At 35.5% G+C, this 17,445-nt stretch overlaps 3 protein-coding genes, 1 non-coding gene and 1 pseudogene across 7 annotated transcripts; all 5 read right to left on the bottom strand.

The window, feature by feature from the left end:
* Positions 1 to 299: 299 nt before the first annotated feature.
* LOC111789344 lies at positions 300 to 2,709 on the bottom strand. Of its 2 annotated transcripts, XM_023670081.1 has the most exons (5): positions 2,120 to 2,705; positions 1,743 to 2,024; positions 1,444 to 1,651; positions 873 to 983; positions 300 to 709 (listed from the first exon to the last, which is right to left on the bottom strand). In XM_023670081.1, exons 1-5 carry the CDS (start codon positions 2,399 to 2,401, stop codon positions 582 to 584), a joined length of 1,011 nt encoding a protein of 336 aa, XP_023525849.1. In that variant the 5' UTR covers positions 2,402 to 2,705; the 3' UTR covers positions 300 to 581. The 2 variants fall into 2 exon arrangements, with proteins under 2 accessions (XP_023525849.1, XP_023525850.1); XM_023670082.1 differs by lacking the exon at positions 873 to 983 and having other exon boundaries at positions 2,120 to 2,709.
* Positions 2,710 to 5,624: 2,915 nt separating this feature from the next.
* On the bottom strand, positions 5,625 to 10,137 carry LOC111789122. Of its 2 annotated transcripts, XM_023669769.1 has the most exons (7): positions 10,032 to 10,137; positions 8,515 to 8,694; positions 7,299 to 7,383; positions 6,966 to 7,072; positions 6,757 to 6,832; positions 6,613 to 6,678; positions 5,625 to 5,813 (listed from the first exon to the last, which is right to left on the bottom strand). In XM_023669769.1, exons 2-6 carry the CDS (start codon positions 8,635 to 8,637, stop codon positions 6,662 to 6,664), a joined length of 408 nt encoding a protein of 135 aa, XP_023525537.1. In that variant the 5' UTR covers positions 8,638 to 8,694; positions 10,032 to 10,137; the 3' UTR covers positions 5,625 to 5,813; positions 6,613 to 6,661. The 2 variants fall into 2 exon arrangements, 1 of the variants encoding a protein (XP_023525537.1); XR_002814268.1 differs by lacking the exon at positions 5,625 to 5,813 and having other exon boundaries at positions 6,615 to 6,678; positions 6,966 to 7,088.
* Positions 10,138 to 10,287: 150 nt separating this feature from the next.
* TRNAS-AGA lies at positions 10,288 to 10,369 on the bottom strand. The gene has a single exon. It is a non-coding gene; the product is annotated as a tRNA-Ser (tRNA).
* A 1,469-nt stretch (positions 10,370 to 11,838) lies between these two features.
* On the bottom strand, positions 11,839 to 14,490 carry LOC111787614 (elongin-C-like). 2 transcript variants are annotated; one of them, XM_023667632.1, is made up of 5 exons: positions 14,310 to 14,490; positions 14,030 to 14,135; positions 12,427 to 12,557; positions 12,098 to 12,240; positions 11,839 to 12,061 (listed from the first exon to the last, which is right to left on the bottom strand). In XM_023667632.1, the coding sequence occupies exons 1-3, from the start codon at positions 14,419 to 14,421 to the stop codon at positions 12,479 to 12,481; spliced, it is 297 nt and encodes a 98-aa protein (XP_023523400.1). In that variant the 5' UTR covers positions 14,422 to 14,490; the 3' UTR covers positions 11,839 to 12,061; positions 12,098 to 12,240; positions 12,427 to 12,478. The 2 variants fall into 2 exon arrangements, with proteins under 2 accessions (XP_023523400.1, XP_023523399.1); XM_023667631.1 differs by having other exon boundaries at positions 11,839 to 12,240.
* Positions 14,491 to 15,962: 1,472 nt separating this feature from the next.
* On the bottom strand, positions 15,963 to 17,445 carry LOC111789022 (annotated as a pseudogene).

Genomic DNA, 17,445 nt, shown 5'->3' on the forward strand with positions numbered 1-17,445 from the left:
TTTCAATTTAGACCTCAGAATCATGACTAGTTCGAATCAAATATGAGTTAATGACCAACGAATAGCGTCGAAGTTTAAGTTAAAAGTTCAAAAGTTAATTCTTGATTTATTGTAACGCTTTTTAAAGTCGTTCTCTTTATAAATCTCAATGATCTCGAACGAGTCAAAGTGACCAAAAGTCAAACTATCTCTCAAGAGCGCTTCTCGATCATAATTTTATGGTAATATATTTATTATATACATCCTAAAATTTGAACTTAATTAAATTATGGATTTTTTATTTTTTTATGTAATTTATAGACCCAAACAAAAATAATTTAATTATTTAAAAAATTATTGAAGAGGAACAACCTTCCTAAATCCCATTTTTGCCAAACATTATTTACGTTTTTGCCCCTGAGACAGTAAAGAAAACGACGGCGTTTCACCACTCGTAATTTCATTTCGTCTTCTTCTCCGTCCATTTGGGGCATTTATTACCATTCCATAAACATCAGCTGCATGTTCTCTAGAAAACTGCCAAAAAGATTCAGATTTGTGCTCCAGAGACGAAATGGCCCCTCGCCAGTTGTTTAAAGCAATTAATATGTCCATTCTTGCGGAAGGTCTATGTCGGTTTGGCTTGTTGCTGCTTCTGCTGCTGCCGCCGCCGCTACCGGATGGCTTTTCTTAACGGTTTGTGTAGCTATTCTTACACCCGCTGCTGCTCCTGTTCATATTAGCACATAGGAATCTGTTGTTAGATGAAAAAGAGAATCACCCAGATCGAATTGAGACAAAAGAGGGGGAATTGCGAAATATTTGTGGAATGCACACTAACTGTTTGTGAAAATGCCATAGAGAGAATTTTGTGATCGAAATTGAAAAATTACCTCTAAGTGCTGTGAAGCCTGTGATTTTTTGTCTTGTCTCGTCGTCCATTCTGTTGTAGTGAAGTTGTAAGGCTTGTAAGACTCTCACGGGTATGAGAACAGTGGAGGAGCCTGACATGGGGAAAGGTAGGAAATGGTAAATTCGTTAGTGTTTTTTTGCTTGTAGAGGAAGACACGCATATCTATCTACCCATTAAAGAATTAGACCGTAGTGGGCTATGCAAGTTGTTTAAGATTCAGACGGGTGTCGTTTTCATTCAGCTCCTTTTGACCACAAACTGGTCTGGTTTTAAGGAGATGGATGGAGATTCCACCAAAGAAGCGGACAAATTTGATTGGACCAACCGTGAATGGTTAAAGATTTGATAGATTCAGAGGGTGTTTGGAAGGGCACGGAATCTCTATGAATCAGGAGAAACAGGGGTATGAGGAAGAGTCCAAGATGCCTCACGAGGAATGGTTGGAATGGCAATTCATTGATGGGAAAGTCTCAACTAATGGTGTTAGCTAATTAACCCACTTAGAAAACGATGTAAAAATTAGCTAGCTATCGAATGAAAATGGAGTTTACTTGTTTTCTTCGGCGGCTGTGGTGGCTGAGGAGATGGGGCTGAGCGGTTGTAGTTCACATGGCGGGGCAAGAAAACACCAGTCCCTGATAACCCTCCTGGTTTCCCCCCTGAATTGCCTTGTGATGAGCTTCCTTGAGCTTGCTTGCCCATTATGGCGGCTGAACCTTTTTGCTTCATGAACTGCTGGTTCTGCTTCCGCCTCTGATTCTATAAACAGGGTTGAGCTTGAATCAGCAAAAAAAGAGAGTAAAAGAGATTTGTGAAGGACAAGTTTTGTGGGATTTGAATCTCATCTCACTTTGAGGGCTCTTGTTTGGTCTTTGGAGGAAGAAGAGGATCCATTTTCTTCATCTTGGGGCCTTGTTTGGATTGATTTACCATTTGTGCTAACCTTTTTCATCTTCTCCAATTTGGTGAAAACGTTCTGTGATATGTCGAGCCCCCGCCGCTCTGCAACCATCGGTGTGGTTGGCGGCGACGGCTCCTTCGAAGGCCCTTCTGGGCTGCCATAGCTGCTTCCATTGCTCGAGCCTAAAGGTGACCACAGCGTTGAAATAGGCGAACCAGACAAACCCCATGACTATATACAAGAAACAGAACAAGCCCACAAAATCAAAAAACAGAGAATTTCACAAACCCCCCTTGAAACCTTCCACGTTTATATAAATTCAATACCTTATTCTGAATCTCTGATTGAAATCTTGCAGTTGAAGAGTTATCATCATCTTGAAGCATGAATTGAGCCATCCGACGACTCAATTCCGCCGTGTAATCCTCGTCGCCGCCGTCACCATCATCTTTATCGCTCTCAATTTCAAAGGAACCAATCTCAGACTCCACAGGCGAGAAATAGCTCGACCAATTGTCTCCTTCAAAGGGGCTCTGCTTATTATCTCCACGCTCTGTCTGAAACTGAGTGTAAAACTTGAACTCTCCGGCTTCTGGGTCGACCGCCATGGCCGCACCTTGGTGCTGATACAGAGACAATAAGAAAGAGCGACAGAATTGGAAATTTATGCGCCGTAAGTCTGGACTTTATAGAGTAGGAACAAGTGGAGGGACCGACCAATAAACAGAGAGATCAGAGTATTTTATGAAACACTCCAATGAAATATTTTTACGGTTACAGTGGTGGTCCGTTCGCCGGAGCACAGCCGTGGGGTTTCGGTCAGTGTTCAAAATAAGTAATCTCATTGAAATTTGTGTATTATTAAGTGTAGATTTGACTAAGATAAATATGGTGTAACTGACAATAATACTAAGCATAATCCTAATTATTATAATTATTATAATAATAATAATTATTTTTTAATAATTTGAAATTATAGTTATTAAAATCAATCTCAGTCAATATTACATATATATATATATAAAGCCGGAGAATAAGGGTATAAACTAGCACGTATTGAAGTTTATCATCAATTATGGTTGACTTTAGATATATATTCATTGGTAAATTGATATCAGATAGGTTAATAGAATCGCTGACAAACTAATCTATTGGTACTAGACGTATGATCGAGGCGGTAATATAGGAATATACCTATATAAATGAAAAATAAATGAAAAAAGAATGTTAGCCATAATTTTAAATATTATAGATTTTTAGCTACTTTTAGCTACTTTTTTTTGGTACATTATTACATAATTAAGGAATCTTTTTTTATTTTATTATTATTATAAAATAAAGAAATTAATAATAACATTTGTCTAAAATATAATTTAAGAGTCAACCTTTCTGGTTGCAATTCTAACTATTGCTAACTACCAATACGTTTGCCAAACTCCATTATTGTACAAAGAATGTTATTCCATTTTTATAAAATTAAATTTTAAGTTTTTTTTTCTCTCAAAAAAGGAAAATTTAAATAGAAATAATTACTTTTGTGTTAAAATATAGAGCAAATTCAAATTTTAAATTTATGTCTAAAATTTAAATATTTAGACGTCATTTTAATGGTTTAATTTGCTCGTTAATTTTAAAAATATCTAATTGGTCCTTAAAATTTTAATGCCTTTAATAAGATTTTTAACCTTTTAAATTTGCAATATAAAAACTAAATTTGTTGATGAAAATTTAAATTTTAGAATTTTAAAATTTTAAATAAATTTTATAAATCACGTAACCCATCTGGGGTTTATAAAAACATTTTAAATTTTAATAATATTTCTTTTATGACAGACTAATTTATCACAAAATTTAAATAATTGAGATATTAAATCGTTATAAATTTAAAAATATAAATAAAGTTATTTTATTTTATTTTTTAAAAAGCTATGATTAATTAAGTCGGCCACTTTTGACTTGGAAATGGATTCTTGGATGTGAATTAGATTATGGGACACTTTTAATTAATGGCTAATAATTCCAATTTCTAAAAAGAGAGAATTTTACATTACTTAAACCAGAAGTTAAATCTATTTTTTTTATTTTTTTATTATTTCTTTTCGATATTTGAGAATTGATTTATTATTATTATTATTAGAAATTATGATAAAAGAGATTTAAATTGGTAAAAGAAAATATAAATAAAAGCAAATATTCACTAAAAATGAGTTTATTTATTTATTATTATTATCATTTTATTTCATTTTTTTAATGTCTCTTATAACCACTAGATATAAACTCGAAATACTGTTTGAATTTGTTTGTGATGCACGAAATGTGTTCGAATAATGTGAAAATAAATAAATAAATAAATAAATAAAACTTAAAATAAAAAGTGAGGGAATATGAGTATGGAATCCAAGTCATTAGTCAAAACAAATGTTTTATGTGAAGATTTGGTGTATTAGTGATAATCATGTTGAAGAAAGGAAACAAATAACATGTTATTCCAACTTTTGGATCTTAATCTTTTTTTGGAATTCTTATCTTAAGTTAAAATATGAGTGGCTTCCGACATGTTTCTTTCCCAGACGCCTCTCCTTTTTATTCATTTAAGCAACAACACTGACCCCACCACCTCCACTCCTTCAGCTGCTTCCTCTTCTCGGGTGGGGGCGGTGGCGGTTAAAGGCAGTGCATCACGGTCATGTTTGTTCAGGACAAGGGAGCAGTGGCGGTTAAAGGCAGTGCATCACGGTCATGTTTGTTCAAGACGTGTTGTCTATGACCGCATGCTTATTGCATGTCAAAACCCTTGTCTTGTATCACTTTATTTACTGCTTTCATGATATATAGTTTCATTATTATATTTTCGAAGTATATGACGTTTCGACATAATCATGTCTACACCTGATAGACCTGAAATGTCCCAAAATATATTATAGGGGATGTGACCAATCATCCACGGAACCAATTATAAACTCCTCATACCTAGNCGACCAATTATAAACTTCTCGTACCTAGATTTTGTATGACCATTCGGCAAAATCACGTTTAGGCATACCAAATCTAAATCACCTCAAAATATACTATAGGAAATTCTGTTTNGAACCAATTATAAACTCCTCATACCTAGATTTTGTATGACCATTGGGCAAAATCACGTTTAGGCATACCAAATCTAAATCACCTCAAAATATACTATAGGAAATTCTGTTTGTCATATAATGTTATTTTCAATCTTGCTTTCAAAAATCTCTCCACCCCGTTTTCTAAATCTTCTTCTCAAAACAGAGTTAGAGGCTTGAACATTTGTTACCTGGTCATTAGCTCGATTCACTTAGTGTTGGGAGTGAGTGCCACACAATCGCAAAAATCCGCTGCCAAGAAAAGTGCAATTGTGACACAGTGCATGCTGAGCCAAGTTTGGTTAGTTTGGTGCTTTTCATNCTAGAGGCTTGAACATTCATTACCTGGTCATTAGCTCGATTCACTTAGTGTTGGGAGTGAGTGCCACACAATCGCAAAAGTCCGCTGCCAAGAAAAGTGCAATTGTGACACAGTGCATGCTGAGCCAAGTTTGGTTAGTTTGGTGCTTTTCATTCACATTGCTTTCACTTGGGTGGGTTGAGGCGCAAGACACTCATTTACAATCTTTTAAGAAANGTCCGCTGCCAAGAAAAGTGCAATTGTGACAGAGTGCATGCTGAGCCGAGTTTGGTTAGTTTGGTGATTTTCATTCACATTGCTTTCATTTGGGTGGGTTGAGGCGCAAGACACTCATTTACAATCTTTTAAGAAAGTGGTGCGATTAGGAATGGCTGTGTTCACATTTCTAGTGGAAGAGCTTAATTTGCAATCATCCATAGATATCATTCATTATTAGGAAGAACCATTTTATGTAGAGTATGTAAGAAACAGCAATGCTTTATATATATAAACTAGGAATTTGAGAAAAGGGAATACAGAAAACTCACACCATTTTCAAACTAAAAGTAACAGTGTAATGCAAATCCATCTGCTATGCTGCTTCATGAATTCCTGCAATATAAACTATCCCAGCCCACATCGCTCCTTCAACCCTCAACCCACCATGTTGCATTAGTAAGGATATTTAACTTGTGATGTTATCTCAACTCGAACCAACCAAACCAATGAACTGATGGTATCGAGATTACTAAAATTAGATGGATGAAAGTTTTACTTGAAAGTAATTCTATAAAAATAAAGAACTGAAACAGTTTATCATGCCATCAAGTTCTAAGAAATGATATGATACATTTTTGGTAAGGTTTCAAGAATTGAAAGGTAGGAAAGCAATTAAATGATAAGTTGTGTGAGACCCCACATCGATTGGGAGGAGAACGAAAGTATTCTTTATAAGGGTGTGGAACTTCTCCCTAACAGACGTATTTTAAAAACTTTGAGGGAAAGCTCGAAAGAGAAACCCCATAGAAGACAATATCAGCTAGCGGTGGGTTCGGGCTGTTACAAATGGTATAGAGCTAGACACCAGGCGATGTGCTAGCGAGGAGACTGAGCCCCAAAGGGGATGGACAAGAGGCTGCTTGCCAGCAAGGACGCTGGGCTCCGAAGGGAGTGGATTGGAGGGTCCCACATTGATTAGAGAAGGGAATGAGTGCCAGCGAGGATGCTGAACCCCGAAGCATTTTTTATAAGGTTTGTGAAAACCTCTCTCCCTAACAAACGCGTTTTAAAAACCTTGAGAGGAAGCCCGAAAGGAAAAATGGGTCCACGTATGCTATTGTAACTAACAAAAAGGCTTCAAAATATGCACCTTACGCAGACAACAGGACAGCATACGACGACATAAACATACCTTAGAAAATAGGTGGGGATTCATGTGCCGCCAAGGCAAGGCAGAGGTCCTAATAATAAAGGGAACCTACAAAAAGTATTTGAAATCAGAGACTAAAATGGATCAGTTAACAGATTTCTAGAACTTCAGCCATTACATTATTACCTTGCCACCAGTTTCCCCTAGAAGCAGGTTGAGAGTTGTTTCCATTTGGATCATCCTCTCCCCCACTTTTCTTCAACTGGGTCATCAATGAATTGGCAACAACAGAAGAACACTCAGTTTTACTTTCTCTTTCTGATCAGTCAAATAAAAGTCACAGCACAGCTCAAATCATTGGGAATGATCCAAATTGATCAACAAAGTATACTCACAGGGGACGGTGGGGGTGGGGATGGTCCAGCTGATGGGGCCTCGGAATATCCATCTTGTCCTCCATAGTATAGAGATGAACTCAGATGACAAGGCTCCAAGCTCCCTCCTTGAAATTATCAGATCTGGTTTTTGTTAGGCATAACTTGATTTCTTGTTTCGTGGGAACGAATTACACTTCTTTGGTTTTCCTTTCTAGCCCTTTTTGCTCTTATCTTTTTAATTATTAGAAATTGTTACAAATTATACTCTGGAAGTTCCTGTGGTTCGTGAATTTGCATATCATACCCTTCTGCCCATCAATTTTAACAGGATTGATATTTCAATTCACACACCTGAATTTCCTTCCTTGGTGTGGCGTGGTTGATTCCCGTTCGTCTGTTTTAGCCAATCCCCAGAGCTAGAAGTCCTGCTTCCCACCTGAAAATTAGAAAAATAACAGTGTTATAAAAATGATACATGCACAATAGCTCTATGACTCACCATGACTCTCAGTAGATGTTGTCCTTTTTGGACTTTTCTTTTTAGGCTTTTCTTCAAAATTATTAAAATGCATCTACTAGAGAGAGGTTTCAACGCCCTTATAAAGAATGATTCGTTCCCCTCCCTAACCGATATGGGATCTCATAATCCACCCCCTTTCGGGGTCCAACGTCCTCGCTGGCACTCGTTCCTTCCTCCAATCGATTTGGAACCCCTCAATCCACCCCCCTCAAGATTATTAAAAAGTGTCTACTAGGGTGAGGTTTCCACACCTTTATAAAGAATGTTTCGTTCTCCTCCCTAACCGATGTAGGATCTCATAATCCACCCCCTTTCAAGGTCCAGCGACGCTGGCACTCGTTCCTTCCTCCAATCGATGTGAGACCCCTCAATCCACCCCCCTTTAGGACCCAGCGTCTTTGCTGGCATACCGCCTCATGTCCACCCCACTTCAGGGCTCAACCTCTTCGCTGGCACATTGCCCGGTGTCTGGCTCTGATACCATTTGTAACGGCCCAAGCCCACCACTAGCAGATATTGTTCTCTATGGGCTTCCCCTCAAGGTTTCTAAAATGCATCTGTTAGGGAGAAGTTTCTACACCCTTATAAAGAATGTTTCGTTCTCCTCCCCAATTGATAAGGGATCTTTTCAAACAATGTAAAAGTAAAATAAAGAAGGAAGAGTATGAAATGTAAGGAATCATATGTTTAAATTTTATTCTAGTCTTCTTGTTGGTTCCTCCCTGTAGTTTGAACTCTCAATTTTGTCTTTGAATTTGAAATAAATAATCATTTTAGCCTCTTATCAATTCAGGAGAAAAATATATCCTTTCTAATAAGCAAATAGCATGGGGCGCTTGTGCAATAGAACTTCATAAAATGCTGACTTTCAATGAGCATCCGTCTAACATTATGCAACAAAACTTCCAAATCCTCACTTTGTAATGTCTCGTTTACATGTATTTATCTTCATTATCATTAGGAATTCTGTGACAAAATCTAAACCTATTTGAAAATGAGAAACAAAGTTCTATGCAGCAAGGAGCAGTTCAAAAAGAGCAGCATTACCTTCTGTGGAGAAGGAAACATTGGTGCAAGAACTCCTGATGCTGATGACAATGGCGACTCCTCGACATCGAAAAGATCGGCAACAAAAGAGGAGGTTTGATATCCATTAGGCTTTCCCTCCATTTTTCTCTCAACCTTTCCTTCTAACCAAACAAAATTACCCTGAGATTCCGCCACACCCTATTGAAAGAAATCAGCAGAGTGAAAATGAAAGCAATAGAACTATGCTTATAAAGACCTACTAATTGAGATAACTGCTAAGAAAGAGACATATCAAAATTGACTCCTCAACACATTATTTATAAGAAGGCAAAGGCTACTGCTATGTCATCCATGTGCCATCATCACTGGTTGGAAAAAGAAGAATAGAATAGACAAAAGAAAGAAAGAGAAGCCTCTCCTTCCTGTTAGTCTAACAAGGATCTTATTTTGGGAATTTTCTTTTGGAAATTTCCTCATTCGTGCCATGTGTGGCTTAATGGATAATGCAAGCTTCACAAGCACTATATTATCTTACTCAGGATCTCTTCCTCCCCACACAACCAATGGCAACCCCTGAGAGTGCTTTTCTGGATTCCACGTCAAAATTTAATTAAATTTGGGGATGATGAGAATCTCCTTCCTCAATTATTATAAACCAATAAGTTGGATTCACATTCAACTTCCCTTGTTTAGCCCGAAGCCAATAATCGAGAGAACCCTTAATACTACATAATATTACATACAAGAATTTTCATAATTTTCTATTGAGTGAATGGTACATGATTCTACGATGTTGCTGCAATATTGATTTGGTATACTTTAAAAACACCATCGATATAATATTGACGATGTTATAAAGATAAAATTTCAGTTAATTTGGATTTGTGAGATAAGGAAAGGGAAAAACAATAAAGAAAATAAAGAAAACTCAAATGGGTTTCAATCCCACATGTATATAACAGATGATAAGACAAGGTAAAGAATATGCCATTTTCAATGTAAAAAATAGAAGAAATCGACTCTTCAACTCCCAAATTTTCAATATCCTTGTTGATTCCGATGCCATCAACTATCTGATCTGAGAGACAAATGATTTCAAGAGCTCTGACATATTCCATTACAGAACCAAGTTAAAGAAAAAAGTGGTCTCAAGAGCAGAACATGAAGAAAACAAGGAAGATTCGCTCAAACCCCTATCATAAGAACAAACCAGCTCATTATTGAAGAAATGATAAAAAAAACAGTTCGATTTGGATAAGGGAAATGAACTGAGAGCCAGGGAAAGTGGGATGGGGGGTTTCCTTGGTCGTTTCTTTCATCATTACATTGCGAAAAGACTGCGACGTCGAATATTAAAATGAAAAGAGTTATCAATCATAATTGTGAGAGAGACGTGAAGCCACTCGACGACCACTCTCTTGCAATCGATGCGAAATAGTATTACAAAAACTAAGCAAAGAAGAACCAAAAGGAAAATTGAAAAAGTGGAGTGCATTAATATCAACCATTAATCGATCAATCGAACACGGTTTTACCTGAAGATGGGCGCATTTTCTTCCGGGAAATCATGGAAGGTTTGAATGGAATCGCTTCAATTTCAACTTCAAGTCTCTGTTTGTGAAGGCGAAAACCTAGACGACAACGAAGCAAAGGAAACGGAAGGATGAGACAAATCGATCAAATCAATGAGAGTAAAAATCATATTTGATTTGTGGGTTTTAAGAAATTGGTGATGATCGATGAATATCTATGGAATAATTTCAGAATTTGGCGCGCGCACAAAATAAAAAACGTGAGCGGCAGGATTCGAACCTGCGCGGGCAGAGCCCACATGATTTCTAGTCATGCCCGATAACCACTCCGGCACGCCCACGCTATTGGTCATTATAAGCAAACAATACAATTTAGATTTATTTGAATTCAGGAGATTACAATTTATATTTGGTTGGTTTAATTTATGAAAACCTCGTAAATTTTACCGATTAAGGACACATGATACCTTCTAAAAATCTTCTAAAATTTTTCCAAATAATAATAATAATAATAATAATCTTGTTATTAAATTTTGATGTGCAAAAGTTATAAAAAATTATGGGTCATTAACTTACCATTGGTTGTTAAATTTTAGTAGTAGAGGTAGAGAAAACTATGCAATATTCAAGGAGAGGGGCATAAAAGTAATTTCAACTTCAATTCCGTGCTTATGATATATCAAGGTTTCAATAAGATGTATTGTTCTCACATCGTAGCAAAAAGCACTTGAATAATGTCAATTTAAGTATATTTCAATAGATAAGACACTAATTATCATTTCAAAAGTCGATGATTCAACCTTACAATTATTAAATTTTAAAAAAGATGGTATAGACTCTAAAGTTAGCCAACTTTATTATATTAAAAATTCATTAAATTTAGAAAGTAATTTTAACAATATATAATTCTCTCATTATCATTAATTTCAACGAAAAAGAAGAAAAAAAAAATCATGGTTTTCACAAACTTACGCCAACAACCTAAAATCAACGAATATGTTTAAAATCTCGTCAATTCTAACAAAAATCATGCTTTTCTCTGAAACTCTATCAGTTTTATATGGAAAATATATTTCGTGAAATTATTTTTAACCACTCTATGGGTGAAATTATTGTTCTAGGTTTAAGCTTCAAATTCAAATTCAAATTTTGACTTTTTTGCCCTCAAATTCTTATTTTAATGTGATAAAATTATGTATTCTAGTTTTAGAAAAAACAAAATAAAAAGAAAACTTCAAACCCTTTAATCTTTCCATGTTTTATTATCCACATTTTTTCAAATTTGAAAAAATAAACTTTTTATTTTGGAAATTTGACTAAAAATTTATTTTTTAAAAAAAAAATGAAACTAATAGTACATAACTGATGAAAAAAGATGGTAATCAAATACAGATTTGTTTTTCCTTTCTCGACCTTCATAACATTACAAAAATTTAGTTACGTTTTCGTTCCCTCTAAACACGAAAAACCCATGTTTCTTAGAACTAACGCTATCAATATTTTTTACAAAATAAAACTAGTTAAATATTAGGTTAAAACGCATATAATACTCTAGAGTAAGTTTCAATTATATCCCTAAACTTAAAAAAAAAAAAATGAATAATGACGAGAAAACAAAGGTGTAAAAAAAAAAGACATACATAATATTATTTTCACCTATATAAAAAATTAAGATCATTTATATAATTACTTTTAACACATCAATTGTTAATTGAAATAACATAAACGATGTTTTCAATTTTTACCTATTAGCCTCAATTTCCATCTTCTTTTAATGAAAATGTTCTTCAATGTATCAAAATTGAAATAAGGGCCCAAAGTTTAGGTGTATATGGTATAATTTAACCTAGCTATTATTCTCAAACAGTGCAACATTAAAGTCACACCTAAAAAGCAATACTCAGCTTATTGATTCACATTTAATATTCACTTTTAACAAATACAAATCCATAAGGAACACACTATCTTCCCCTCTTTGTATCTTCAGGATTCTTCTATATAAATCCACAAGGAATAATATATTCCTTTTGCACAGAGAAGATAAAGAAGCCATTCCATTCCAATAAAACTAAGTATAGAAAAAATGTTCAGTAGCCAATGACCATAAGAAGAGTAGATGAGAGTTTACCTTTGCTACGAAGAAAAGAGGAGAAAGTCGTTCTGATTTAGAAATAAAATGGAGCTTCCAAGCACAAAAACGCAACATTTGTGCCTACAATAATGGCATGGATTAGATGACATGGAGTTCCAACGAGTGAAATGAAGCAACAATATCATGCATTAATTAATGTATGTATTCCTGTTAGATTAACCCTCCTAAACGAAAGGGAAGTACCAAGTAATGAACTTCACCGACAATCAAGTCATGGAAATCTATTTCTATCACATAAATTACCACCTGATTCCAATGTCAAATGGGTCACTGTGGAAGAGTGCCCAGAGCTTATAATTCATGTATGGAGATAGTTGGCAGCCATCATCAACTCGAGAGTCAATTCAGGTTCAATAGGGAACTCGGTCTCTTTCCCACTGACAAAAAGGAAGAAATCAATGAACATGGCAACAGATTTAGTCGTTGTACGAATTTACAATGGAAAAACTTATGTTCGTTGCGAGAATGAAATTGAGAACCAAAGAGAATCAGAAGTATGTGTACATAAGTATTTACAAACAACATTTATCTTTAATTGGTTGAATTCCCAATCCCCATAAATTGCCNGTATTTACAAACAACATTTATCTTTAATTGGTTGAATTCCCAATCCCCATAAATTGCCAAAAAGCTAGGGTGAGTAATGTCCACCAATGAACAAAACGTTTACACACTTATCCATCCAAAACTTCAAACAAAATTTACCAAAATTCATGAGCATTCTCGCACCCACACGACATAAAAACACTCTGGTAAGTTAGAGAAAAGCCTACTCTAACTCGATTCTGTTTATGTGTTTAAGTATAATGTTTTAAATGGGTGCGACGTGCGAGATCTAATCTAGAGGCTTGACATTATCAGCCGTCTAACCTTTCTTCATGTACACCCATGTACTGTCCCATTGAGGTGCAAAACATTTGGCTCCTAATCCAATTAACTTGTAAGAACTCTTAACTGTAGTTCTTCATCTAACTTAAGAGTTTGCCTTCAATAACTCTCTTACGCAGACAACAAAAAGTATATAACAACAGCAACATGAAAATTGTTGAGATAAGTTGATCCGAACCAAACAGTGATGCATATAATACATACTATCTGGTTTCTCAGAAAACTTTTCTTTAATCCCTAAAAGGAAATAATTTTTCAGACCATCAAGATCAATCTGCCGGTCCAAATGGCAGAACTAGATGCCCAGAGCTAGANTTAAGTATAATGTTTTAAACGGGTACGACGTGTGAGATCTAATCTAGAGGCTTGACATTATCAGCTGTCTAACCTTTCTTCATGTACACCCATGTACTGTCCCAATGAGGTGCAAAACATTTGGCTCCTAATCCAATTAACTTGTAAGAACTCTATCTGTACTGCTTCATCTAACTTAAGAGTTTGCCTTCGAGAACTCTCTTACGCAGACAACAAAAAGTACATAACAACAGCAACATGAAAATTGTTGAGATAAGTTGATCCGAACCAAACAGTGATGCATATAATACATACTATCTGGTTTCTCAGAAAACTTTTCTTTAATCCCTAAAAGGAAATAATTTTTCAGACCATCAAGATCAATCTGCCGGTCCAAATGGCAGAACTAGATGCCCTGCGCTATAGTTTCTATTTTCAATAAATTGGTGAGGATGCAGTCCTTCGTTAACAAGCAATTCCAGAAATAAAAGTGAAAGAACAGATACGTTTTCAATAATACAATCAACAAAGTATCAGTTTACGAAAAATTACCAGAACCTAAAATCCAAAACATTAGCGATGGAACGTGCCAACATCTTAATTTGCCAGACATTCACTCAGATTAATCAGAATTATAGAAAATTTGACGGGGAAAAGAAACGAAAACCTGGCGAATTGAAGATGCCAGTAAAAGTATTGGCAAATCTTCTCGAGAATGGGAGTGCTAATCTCAGGAAAAGTCACTTCTCTGTGCTGCGATTCAGCAAAATTTCCTATACAAGAAAACTAAAATAGTAAAACAAAGCCCTAATTAAACAAGAAATTTTCAAAAGAAAACAATCGTTCCAAGATTCCACAAAATTCATTCTTCTTTACAGATAAGCAACAACGAGATCGTAAGTCTCAAAAATGAATTGATCGAGAGGGTATGAGAATGAGAGAGAGACCTGGCGAAGTGAGCATATTACGAATCGTCTGAGAAACCATGGCAGCGTCCTTGTGAATCACGAACTCGAAACCCTCGGCGCTGATCAATTTTACAGTATCTTCCTTCTTCATTTCGTTCTGAACTATCGAAATTCCTCTTCTCTCTGAATGAACTATGGAAACGAAAAACAGGCTTTCGATTCTACTTCCTTTTTTCTGTTGACATTTTCGTTAAATTATATCCTAAAAAAAATTTAATATTTTATTATCATTAAAAATCCAATAAAATTTTATAAATACTTTTAAATTTTACAAAATAATAATAATAATAATAATTGTAGTTTAACGAATTTTTAATTCTTTAATATCACTGTAGTTGAGGCATCAATAAAGAGAAGACAGGTCGGCTACCACCACTAGTCGATTAGGCAACACAAAACTTCTAGATCAAGATATAGAAGACGACTATTGATACCAAAACGTTGATAGTAAAAGCAATATCCATTAAAAGTATTCTCTTGAGCAGTATGTGTTTGATATCCAAAAGGATCGTGCTCGAGAAATAATCTAATGATCTATAATATAAAGATCAAATTGAGTTATTTATCATGATAACAGTATTAATATGGATCACTTTGCAACAGTTACAAATGATTAGATTAATCTCTCTCTATAAATTTGTTTATTGAGAAGATTAATATTTAATAGGATCATTATATACAACTCAGTGTTAATTCCAAATGTATTATGGACTCTTATCTACGAGTGCTTATCTTCTTATCTGTGTGAGCGAGTCATTTTGGAGTTACATTAATAAGCCTATCTGGAACAGTCAAACTCATTGCTAATAGATATTATCTATTTTGGCTTGTTACATATCATCGTCGTCCTCACGATTTTTAAACTAGCGAGAAGTTTCCACACCCTTATAAGAAATGTTTTGTTTCGATGAGGGATCTATGGTTTTTAAGACGCATCTACTCGAGACGTTTTGACTTGTTACATATCACCATCAGCCTCACGGTTTTTAAAAGGTGTCATGTAGGAAGAGGTTTCCACACCCTTCTAAGAAATGTATCGTTCTCCTCTCCAACCAAGGTGGGATCTCAGGTTTTAAAAACCCATCTCGGGAGAGGTTTCCACATGCTTATAAGAAATGTTTTAGTTCCCCTCTCCAACCGATTTGAAATCTCAAATTTCTAAAACCGGTCTACTAGGAATAGAATTCCACACTCTTATAAGGAATGTTTCGTTTCCCCTCCAACTGACATAGGATCTCACTCTACCATTTTTTGAGCCGAAAACATAATTTTCAAAAGATGAACTCTAGTATGTGAGTCCTAATTTTTCTAAGTTTCAACAATATGGTCTCACCCTCGTTTTCTCCGAAGGGACCTATTTTATAATTGGATTATAAACAAAAGTGTTACTAGAAAATCATCGATATTTAAGGATGAAACAAAATTTTGACACAACATTAGCTAGAACAAATCATGAAAAATCAACCTACATATATAAGATTACAACTCTAAATCTATAGTAGAATGACCTATAATCAATAAACGAAAAATTAATTGATTAAAATTATAAATTTGGTACTATCATTTCGAGAAAAATAGAATTTAATCTCAATAATTTAAAACCATCATAATAAATCGCTACAATTTGTAACATGCTCTCAATTTTTGTATCCTTTCATTCATCTACTCTACTTGAATGGTGGTATGAACTATATTGTATCTCTTTTCACAGAGGTTCCTAATCTTAGAAATTGTATCCCTAACACAAACTCCATGATCAACTACAACATGGCAACACAACACAACTTTGCCATGTGAATAACTGGTTTATACGTTCAGTACGTTTCGTTCTTGACCTTTGATGTTCTTGATATCATGTTCTAGCCTCTCAATGTTTATCTCCTTGGGTGTTCCTTCCATCAGTATACCACCTATATGTCTAAGCATGGGAACAGTAGTAGCTAAAGCAAGAACAGAAAACACAAGAGTACAGATTAAATCCACCACGACCCAGTTGGGTTTAAGCCATAGAACAGCTCCAGCAACCATCACACCAACAGATTGAATCATATCAGAGATGAGATGAAGATAAGCACCTTGGAGATTTATGTTCGAACTTGAACTGTGTGAATGTCCCTCCTCCTCATGGTCAGTGTCATGATCCAAGTGATCATGATGACAAGAATGAGAGTGGCCATGGCTATGGCTATGGCTATGGCTATGGCTATGGCTATGGCTATGGCCAAGCCACATGACCATAACTAAGTTAAGGAGGAAGCCAAAAGCTGCAATGGCGAACATGAGCAATCCATTAACCTTTGTCTTGTGGCCGAGGATCCGATTGGCTGCCTCGTAGATTAAGAACCCAGAAATCAGCCATATGAGCTGCACAGACACAAGGGCACCGATAACTTCAAGGCGATTAAACCCAAATGAGTGTTGTGGTGTGGCCGCCCAGCCTGAAACCCAGACAGCAAAGAGGGAAACAGAGAAACCAGCAACATCACTCAACAAGTGAGCTGCATCAGTCAATACAGAAAGACTGTTGGCTCTCAAGCCACCAATAATCTCTACAATGATAGCGATTACATAGAACAATATCAATCCACCGAGCTTCATAGCGGACTTCGATCGTGTTAATGACTCTAGATTACTATGTTCTAATCTCGAAAACGGACAGCCAGAACGACAACAGTTTACATCTAGGGGATTCGGAATAGAAACATTCCTCTTCTTAGCAATTACTGGAATCAAAACATCAAGCGAATGCTCTGTTCTTAAAATCGGCACTTCCTCCTCCGCCATGGGATTAATCAATCGAAAACTAGTGTTACTAAAACTGAAAAAGGAAGAACAAAAACAAGATTTCTTAGGCTAAAATCGATTACATCGACCAACATAACAACAAAGAACCAAACGAAATAACAGCGACGCATTCCAGGAAACGAAGCAGACGAATTCGTAAAAGGAAAATTACAGAACGAAACAGCAAAATCAGTAAATACCTGAACGATTTTAGTGCGATCGAAATGGAAAGAATCTCTGTGTTTGATCCAAAAGGGATAAAATCACAAAGAGTTTACAGATTTGGTAGAGATGGCCAAAACTTTCTGCTTCTAACATTTCTTTAATTTGA

Source organism: Cucurbita pepo, chromosome LG02, assembly GCF_002806865.2.
Source record: "Cucurbita pepo subsp. pepo cultivar mu-cu-16 chromosome LG02, ASM280686v2, whole genome shotgun sequence".
Classification (NCBI taxonomy): domain Eukaryota; kingdom Viridiplantae; phylum Streptophyta; class Magnoliopsida; order Cucurbitales; family Cucurbitaceae; genus Cucurbita; species Cucurbita pepo.